The sequence below is a fragment of the Alexandromys fortis genome, unplaced genomic scaffold (genome assembly GCF_014885135.2).
Source record: "Alexandromys fortis isolate MF-2015 unplaced genomic scaffold, M_Fortis_MF-2015_v1.1 scaffold_257, whole genome shotgun sequence".
Taxonomy (NCBI): domain Eukaryota; kingdom Metazoa; phylum Chordata; class Mammalia; order Rodentia; family Cricetidae; genus Alexandromys; species Alexandromys fortis.
Window position 1 is genome coordinate 851,293 of NW_026068134.1, and position 8,828 is coordinate 860,120.

An 8,828-nucleotide genomic window follows, 5' to 3' on the forward strand; every position below is an offset into this window, starting at 1 on the left:
CCAGGATTCATCCAGCACACTCATGCACGTGCGCACGCATATGCGCGCGCGCGCGCGCGCACACACACACACACACACACACACACACACACACATGCACGCATGCTCACTCCCTCGCTTGCCTTTGAGTAGAGCAGGAGAGAAATGAGGTCCAAGGCAGACTGCACAGTCCTGGCATTTGTCAGGCAGAGAGCAGCAAGGGCTTGGAAACACACAGGATTATGTACACAGTGAAGGAAACATCTGTCTGCCTGTGAGGCTGTGGTCACAGAAGGGACAGAGGCGTCGGTGGCGCCAGCACCTACCCAAGGGCTAATCCCCAACCAAGTCAGGGAGCTGTTTTCATCCAGCTCTGCAGGTCGTGGGGAGACATTGCCAGGTTTCCTGGACAAGAATGATGGTCACAGTATGTGGTTGGATCATCCAGTTAGAGGGAGTTTGGTGTGGAGGCTGTTGCCATGGCTCTAAGAAGGGAGGAAACTTTGCTGAGTTTCCACCCTGGGTCGGAGGCCAGGGAAGGATTTTGTCAGGAGCCGAGTGCCCCCCTTGGAATTCTCCTTGGTGGAAGGCACAAGGCCTTCTGGTTAATATCTGGTCTGCTGGGATCATTGTGAGTCTGATCTTTTCTCCTTCCATCTCAATCTCCCGGTCCTCACTGTAGGGGGAGGGGAAAGCACAAAGCAGCCTAAGGGGCTCTGTTGAGAGCAAAGGAAGTGGGAGAGCAGGAGGAGCTAGAGATCAAGGCCAGCCTTTGCCACAAAGGGACTTGAGGCCAGCTTAGGCTATCCAAGACCCTGTCTAAAAGAAAAAAGAGTTGGCGCTCCGTCCTTTCTTTCCTGTCTTTCTATTTTATTAGTTTAAGATTTGGTCTTGCTCCTTCCTCTTTTCAAGCTTGCTCTCCTCCCCAGCCTCTGTTCTCAGCTGCCCCCAGCTACTCTGCAAGGCTCAATTCTCTGAGCTCCCTCGCCCCTGGAAGGTGATAACCGCGAAAAGGAGGGGAACAGTCTTTTCAGTGGGGGCTTCAGATGACGTCATATCCTCAAAGGCGAAATCAGCTCAGTCGGCAGCCAGCTAGCTAAGAGACCAGTTTCCTTACCCACCACGCCCCCTGTTCCTGGGCCCCTCCCCTAGCGCCCAAGCTTGACCTAAGCTGCTGGTGGGAGCACACCATGGCCTCGCTGGTGACCTGCTTTCTGTCGCTGACCCTGCTGCTTGGTGAGTTGATGATCCGGGGGAGGGCAGGGGCTGAAGTACGTCGAGGGTGTGGGGACTCCAGGCTCAGTCTCCTTACCTGGCACTCGCAGACCTTGTCGCTGAGCTCCAAGGTTCAGAACAGTTACAAATATTGAATGCGGCGAAGACGACCCCCGAACTTGGCAAGGAGTTGAAGCTGAAGTGCAAGGTGCTGTTGTCCACTTCGCAAGGATGCACTTGGCTCTTCCAGAAGGGCGGCTCCGGAGTTAAACCCACCTTCCTCCTCTATCACTCTACTACGGCCCGGATCAAAGTGAATGACAAACTGGATGCAAACCAGTTCTCTGGCGAGAGAAATGACAAAGAGTACACCCTTACCCTGAAGAAGTTCGGCGAGGAAAACGAGGGCTACTATTTCTGCTCTGTGACAGGCAACTCGGTGGTGTACTTCAGTCCTCTCCTGCCGGTCTTCCTGCCAGGTCTGCTCACGGGGTCCCTTCCCCTGGGTGTTAGGGGTCACATCTGGACATTTTCACACTCAGATGTCCTCTTAAATCTCCTGGGGCTCTTTGGGGGCTAGTTTGACACCATCCCCATTAAACAGACCAGAAATCTGAGGCTGAGGTGCCAGGTGGGATTGGAGGTGCCCCGGATCTGGGATGGGGTTGGAATGTGTGTATTGCCCTGTCCGCGTTGTCTCAGGGTGTAGAGCCGGGTATTGACTCAAGCTCTGCATTGGTGGAGGGCCACAGCTGCTGAGCTGCAGGACCTGGTCCAGGAGCACTAGGTCCAAAGTCACACTTGACTCCACGTGTGCAAGCCGCAGAGTGGCCCCCAGCACTTGTCCAGGGGTCCCTTCTTCCTCTCTAAAAATGCCAGGAGGAGGCACTTTCTTGGGTAAAAGCTAAGCGGGAGGAGGTTGGGGCTGTGACGCATCCACCACACCTGCCTGACCCGCAGGCATCCTATTGCTCCTGCAGGGAAACCCACCACGCCAGTGCCGCGACCAAGCACACCAGTGCCCACTGTCGGTACATCCCGGTCCCCACGACCAGAAAATTGCCGGCCCGGGTCCGGCGCCTCAGGTTAGGAGCGCTCATGGTCCGCCACTGGAGTGGGCAGACAACCTGGGAGGCTACTTGCCAAGGAAAGCCCTGATCCTGGAGGAACACCTGGTCGGGGAAAGGTGCTGGGGGTGGGGGCGGGGGACTATTCCAGAGGGTTTTTAAATGCCATTCACTGGGATCTTGACAGTGGAGAAGAGGGGATTGGACCTCGACTGTAATATCTTCATCTGGGCACCCTTAGCCGGAATCTGCGGGGTGCTTCTGCTGTCCCTGGTCATCACTCTCATCTGCTGCCACAGTAAGTCCTGGGGAGTCCCCGCGGGGAGGAATCTGGCCCACTCATGCGCTTGTGGGAGATAAAGTTCAGGTTTTGGGGATGGCAGCTGCTGCCCTGTAGGACCCGTGCAGCTATCCTGAAGGCAGCCTCACTCCCATCCCCGCTCCTTGTGTCCTCTGGGAGTTTTTCGAAACATAAAACTTACTTCAGGACCTCCAGAAGCAACTAAACCAACAGTTAGTACAGCCAGGATAGAGTAAACCCACCAGGGAAGGGGGGGCCGATGTGCCCCTGAGACCTGGCCCCAAGAAAGCTGGATCGAAACCATGGCTGACTTGCGATTTGCCCTTGATCCTGCCCCACAAACCACTCACTCCTCTAAGTCCTGTCAGGTGACTGTGCCAAGCAGGTCTACAAATTCCCAGACTCACGAGCGCACATCTGCACTACAGAGTGTTGTCGTGTCCTGTCCTCCCCTCTGTCGCCCCCCCCCCCGACTGGAGACAGGGTTTCATGTTGTCTAGGCTAGCCTAAAACTAGTTATGCAGTCTAGGCTAGCCCCAAACTTCTGGTCTGATCCTTCTGCCTCCTTCCATTTGGGAGTGTTGGAACTACAGGCATAGTCAGCCAAGCCAAGTTTAAAATATTTTCATTTTTAACTAAAGCTTGAGGGCAGGGTCGGCAAAGTAGAGTTCACTCGGACTGTAAAAAGTTACAACCCTCAAAAGACTGGAGTAAAGAACGCTATTGAAACGTACCTGGAGACTGCAAGAGGCATTCACCCTCCCTCCTCCTTTTCTTCCCCGTCCAGGGAACCGAAGGCGCGTGTGCAAATGTCCCAGGTGAGTAGTCTCTGAACTTGGGCTTGCTCACCCTGTGGTCCTGGCTGCCCAGTGGCAGGTGGTTCGGGAATATTTCCCAGAAAGAGGTCATGGCAGTGAAGTCCTGGTGGCAGGGGACCAGGACTCAACCAGTCCCAGAAAAAGGAGAAGCAGAAGGCTGGTAAGGTATTAGAATTCATGTGAGAAAAGGCAGGACCACAAAGGGTTTCAGGCTTCATGGAAGAGTGGTGTGGCTTTCCAGAAGCCCTGTTCAGTGAGCTCACATCCTTTACCACCATCAAAAAAAAAAAAAAATAGCTCCCAGAGTACATGTGGTCTTTCTCTTGTTCTAGAAGATTCCATATGGGTGTTTTGGAGGTATATTAAGATACCCCTCTACTTCCCCTCTTGATTGGTCAATGTTTTTAAAGAGAAAGTCAAGTTTTATTACTAAAATGTAATAAATAACGCCCCTAGTTCCTAATTTCCCCATGAGAGCACAGGGCCTTCAGTTCCTGAGGACCTAGGGGATAAAAGGACCAGAAGCAAAGGCAGTTAGCTCTCTGGTGGCTTAAATATCTGCCCCACCCAACTGTTCTGAAATAATCAGAGTGACATTTAAGAAAGGTCCCAGTTTCCACTCTATCTGATCTTATGTTAGGACAGTTCTTGCCCCCCCCCCAGGAGTGGTATGTAACAGCCCCTGCCTCCTAGAGGTGGCATCTAACTGCTCTTGCACCCCAGGGGTGGCATCATCTAGCAGATGTCCCCAGCTTGGCACTGGGGCAAAGGGGTTCCACTTAGAATCTGTCTGAAGCTACACAGCCGCCGCAGCCTTGTCTTGTAGATATCATCACCCCCAACTTTCAAACCACAGCTGCAAGATAAGGAAACCCATCTGAAGGGGCAGAGATGGGATCGCAGTGAGATTATCAAAACCAGACCTCCTAAAACAAGCCTGCAGTATGCCGGTTGCCGGCTTCATGCGGTCAGCCTTGCTTGCCCCACGTCCATGGGTCCCACATTATCAGAAGGCATGCCCATCATGAGTACCATTTTGGTCATTCTTCCTGAAACTATAAACTATTTTATGGTTTTAGGTGTTACAGCCCATCTAGAGATGATCTGTGTAGCAGGGGAATGTGTATAGGCTATATGCCATTTTTATATGCAAAGATTTGGCTTTCCAAGGTGGATACCCCAAGCAGGGATCATATCAAATTCCTCCCTGGATAGCAAGGACAACTGTATGTTTTGTTTTTCTTTTCATTTCAGGTTTTACAAAAATCTTTAGTTATTTTGCCCTCCATTTATTTTATTTTATTTTTTTAAAAGAAAACAAATTACTTTTTTTCATTTTACATACCAACCCAAGTTCCTACTCCCTCCTCTCCTCCCATTCCCTACACATCCCCTCGACCCCCCCCCCCATCCACTCCTCAGAGAGGGAAAGGCACTTTGCTTTGGGGGAAGGTCCAAGGCCCTCCCTACTATATCTAGGCTGAGCAAGGTATCCATCCAAAGAGAATAGGATCCCAAAACAAGCAGTAGGGATAAATCCTGGTGCCACTGCCAGTGGCCCTTCAGTCTGCCCCAACCATACAACTGTCATCCACATTCAGAGGGTCTAGCTTGGTCTTATACTGGTTCCTTCCCTGTCTGGCTGGAGTTGGTGAGCTCCCATTTGCTCAGGTAGACTGTTTCAGTGGGTGTCCCCATCATGGTCTTGACCTCTTTGCTCATATTCTCACTCCTCCCTCTCTTCAACTGGACTTTGGGAGCCCAGCCCAGTGCTCCAATGCGGGTCTCTGCCCGTTTCCATAAGTTGTTGGATGAAGGTTCTATGGTGACATTTGAGATATTCATCAATCTGACGACAGGGCAAGGCCAGTTAGTCCTCCATTCTATAGAGAAGGAAACTGAGGTTTAGGACATTTAGGATTTGTCTCAGGCCACATTGCTAACATTAGGCTTGCAACTTGCATCTAAAACTGTTTGCCTTCCCCAGTCAGCGAACTGACTGAGGCTGAGTGCAAAGGCCAACCCACTGTGAGCACTCCCTTTCACCCACTGTGCACACTCCCTTTCAGCAGAGGAAAGTATTTACATTTTCGCTGGGCGGTGGTGGCACACACCTTTAATCCCAGTACTCAGGAGGCAGAGGCAGGCAGATCTCTATGAGTTCAAAACCAGCCTGGTCTACAAGAGCTAGTTCCAGAACAGGCTCCAAAGCTACAGAGAAACCCTGTCTCAAAAAAAAAAAAAAAAAAAAAAAAAAAAAAAAAAAAAAAAAAAAAAAAAAAAAAAAAAAAAAAAAAAAAAAAAAAAAAAAAAAAAAAAAAAAAAAAAAAAAAAAGAAAAACCAACAAAAATAGTGTATTTACATTTTCATATCCAGGTTTGCATTTTGCAGTCTTTGTATCTCCCTGTTGGGATCTGTGTTCAGCAGCTTAGCCATCACTTTAAGCAAAGGCGATGTGGTAGTATCCAGTGTGACTGTGTTGCAGGTCGTATGCCGACCGCACACAGACGAACGCCTGTGAAGGGTTTTCCTTATTTACGCGATCCTAGTGTACTTGGTTGCTTCTGCAAGAGGTCACTTACATTTGTTTCCCTTTTCTGAATACTCTCATTTTGAAATGTGAAACAGAAAAGCCTGCTCTTGCCCTAAAACCTGGCGCTCTACAAATTAGCCCCCTAGGAATTCACACATCTGAGTAGCAACTGAAAGGCAGACAGGGTTGGGAGGAGCCACTCGGGTCTCTCAGCTTGCACTGAACAAGCACCCACTTTCAGTGTGACATCAAGTTCAGGGACTTTGAGCTTCTCTGCTCCACTGAGGGGTGGTGCCTTCACCCTTCTGGAGCCTCAAGTCTGGCCTGTAGGGATAAGAATCAGGTCACCTGGTGACTTAAAACAATTAGCCTCAATATCTCTCCTTCCTGGGACTCCAGAAGGCTTTAGGAAGCCTAACTGAGCTCAGATCCTGCTTCAGCAGATAGCTGTGTGACCTGAGGCAGGTTCTCTAACCTCTCCTGAGCAATGCATACCCCTACACGGGTGTCACGAGGGCTAAAGGAAAGGGTAGCTGAGGTCATTCACCCATTCCTGCTGGCACCCTAGGGACAAGTTCTCAGAGCCATTAAACACTGAGGGCAGTGTGTGCTGTTACTACATTAAAGAGGTTCTTCTTTTGTTTGTTTGAGACAGGGTTTCTCTGTGTAGCCCTAGCTGTCCTGGAACTTGCTCTGTAGACCAGGTTGGCTTCAAACTCAGAGATCCACCTGCCTCTGCCTCTGAAGTGCTGGGATTAAAGGAGTGTGCCACCCCAGCCAGGCTCATTAAAGAGATTCTTGCTACAATGATGGTCAATCTCCTGCCTCTCTTTCAGGCCTCTGGTCAGACAAGCAGGCAAGCCCAGCCCTTCAGAAAAATTCGTGTAAGATGGCACCAGGAAGCCACAACCATTACATGATTTCAGAGCCCTCTTCATCCACGAGATCAAGCCCTCTTTCTTCAGCATTTCCTACATTCCTATGTATTGTTCTCTGGATTATTTTAGTGGGGGTGGGGTGGGAGCCATTCCTTTTTTTTATGCATTCATTTTGGCACAAAACAGGACCACACAATGTCTACAGGACCACACGGGTGGCAGCTCTGTTGCTGCATGCACAGAATGGGGTAAAGAGCAGTGACACCAGAGCTAGCCGAATTCTCAGGGTTAGGGGACAATCAGCACCCACTTACTTGCTCATCTACATTCCTTGTCTGCCCATCACACAGAAGAGGCTAAAGGTCAGAGATGCGGTCAGCCAGGTCTGTAGGTCAGGAGAGAACCCAAGCTGGAGGAACCTTTACCGGCTGGCTCAGGGAACTTGCCTCCGTACCTTGAGCTCTTCTTGCTGGGCTATGCCTGTGTCGTGTGCAGGCTGTGTAGTGGAGTGGTTCTGCCTCAAACCACAGGGGAGTGAGCAGTGTCTCCTGTGATCTGCTCAGTGCTGGCCGTGAGCACAGATGTCACACAGCAAAGACAGGAGAACTGCCTTTATGCCCCTGAACATCAGAGCCCCTGGCAAGGGACAGTGAGACAGGCAGTCCTAACTCCTACAAGTCTAGGGGTAGAGTCAGTCCTAGACAACAGCTCCCTCTGTTGCTAAAGACCACTGCTGTGAAATCCTGGGGAACTAAGATTCTTTCTGCCCCTGCCCTGCAGAGGGTGAGGTTTGACAGATACGAGTGGAGTATCTGAGCAGCTGTCGACATTTCTAAACATCTGGACTGGGATGTGCTAGTGGGGTCACAAGTATGTTTATACTTTATAAACACAGAATCCTTGGAGAGCATCCTTAGCAGCCCTGGGCGGCAGATGTGCAGATGAGGCAGGGTAGGCTTGCAGGAAGAGTCTGGCTGTCAAGACTGCTCTCCCAGTGTGAATTTCCTCTCACGGTATCATAGAAGCAACAGAGGCAATGGAATAAAAAAAAAACCTGAAGGAACTAAGAGTTACCCGTGATCTGATTCTTTCCCATGCATATATATATATATATATATATGTAAGAAAGACACCTTGGGCTTTACAAAGGGATTATAACATATTTTGTAAGTGGCTTTAGTAAATAAACATTTATATCATTTAATGGTTAAATGGTATCTCATATTTTGGTTGTGCTCCATTTACTATTTAACTTATTGCTTCAAACTTCCTCCTATTTTTACACTACTAAACTTTGCACACATCTTTGCAGTGTGTTTACTGTTATTGCTGTTCAAGAAAGGGTGTCAAGGGTGTCATGTACACGCTAGATTCGAAGTCCCTACATAGTTGAAGATGATCTCGAATTTGTCATCACGTCCCCGGTGCTGGGATTCTAGGTGTGTGCCGCCAAGCCGTTTATGTGCTGCTGAGGCTATGTGCCACACACACATCCTACCAACTGAGCTACACCCCTCAGCCCGGGCATGCCTTTAGGGTATATACCTGAAAGCAAAATTATCAGGTCAGTGCCCTCCTTCACTCTGTACCATTATCACATCAGTCAAAATGGATCAATCAACTTCTCTGTTGCCTTTTTATTTTCTCTTGGTGACAGATGAGATGACAATTCTCCTACCATCAGGCAAAAATCTTCACTTTTTTGCTGAGATAAAATATACATACTGGGGTTGGGGGGGCATACAAGTCCCGAGTGTTCTGAGATAAAATATACATACTGGGGTTGGGGGGGGGGCATACAAGTCCCGAGTGTTCGTCACAGAATAAAAACACCCCCATGCCCAGAAGTGGCTCAAAACAGACAGGCACCAGCCACTACACAAACCTGTCTTCTACTACCAGGCCCCCTGGTAGGGGTTGAACCTAGAGTCTCACAGAGTGACTACATGTTCTACCACTGAACCATGTTGTTCAGGTTAGCCCCAAACCAACCAACCTATTTGGTACCCCCCCCCCCCCCCCCCCCCCCCGCCGCT

General features: G+C 49.8%; 1 protein-coding gene across 1 annotated transcript; it reads left to right on the plus strand.

The window, feature by feature from the left end:
- Nucleotides 1-769: 769 nt before the first annotated feature.
- Nucleotides 770-7,959, plus strand: Cd8a (CD8 subunit alpha). Its single transcript, XM_050126444.1, has 6 exons — nt 770-1,215; nt 1,305-1,673; nt 2,175-2,279; nt 2,449-2,559; nt 3,350-3,380; nt 6,751-7,959. The coding sequence occupies exons 1-6, from the start codon at nt 1,170-1,172 to the stop codon at nt 6,800-6,802; spliced, it is 714 nt and encodes a 237-aa protein (XP_049982401.1). The 5' UTR covers nt 770-1,169; the 3' UTR covers nt 6,803-7,959.
- The last annotated feature ends 869 nt before the right edge of the window (nt 7,960-8,828 follow it).

Bases quoted from the DNA above. Each gene is read 5' to 3' on its own strand.
- Cd8a (XM_050126444.1), top strand. From the start codon at position 1,170: ATGGCCTCGCTGGTGACCTGCTTTCTGTCGCTGACCCTGCTGCTTG. The intron at 1,674-2,174 runs GTCTGCTCACGG...TTGCTCCTGCAG, and splicing joins CCTGCCGGTCTTCCTGCCAG to GGAAACCCACCACGCCAGTG. The intron at 3,381-6,750 runs GTGAGTAGTCTC...CCTCTCTTTCAG, and splicing joins CGCGTGTGCAAATGTCCCAG to GCCTCTGGTCAGACAAGCAG.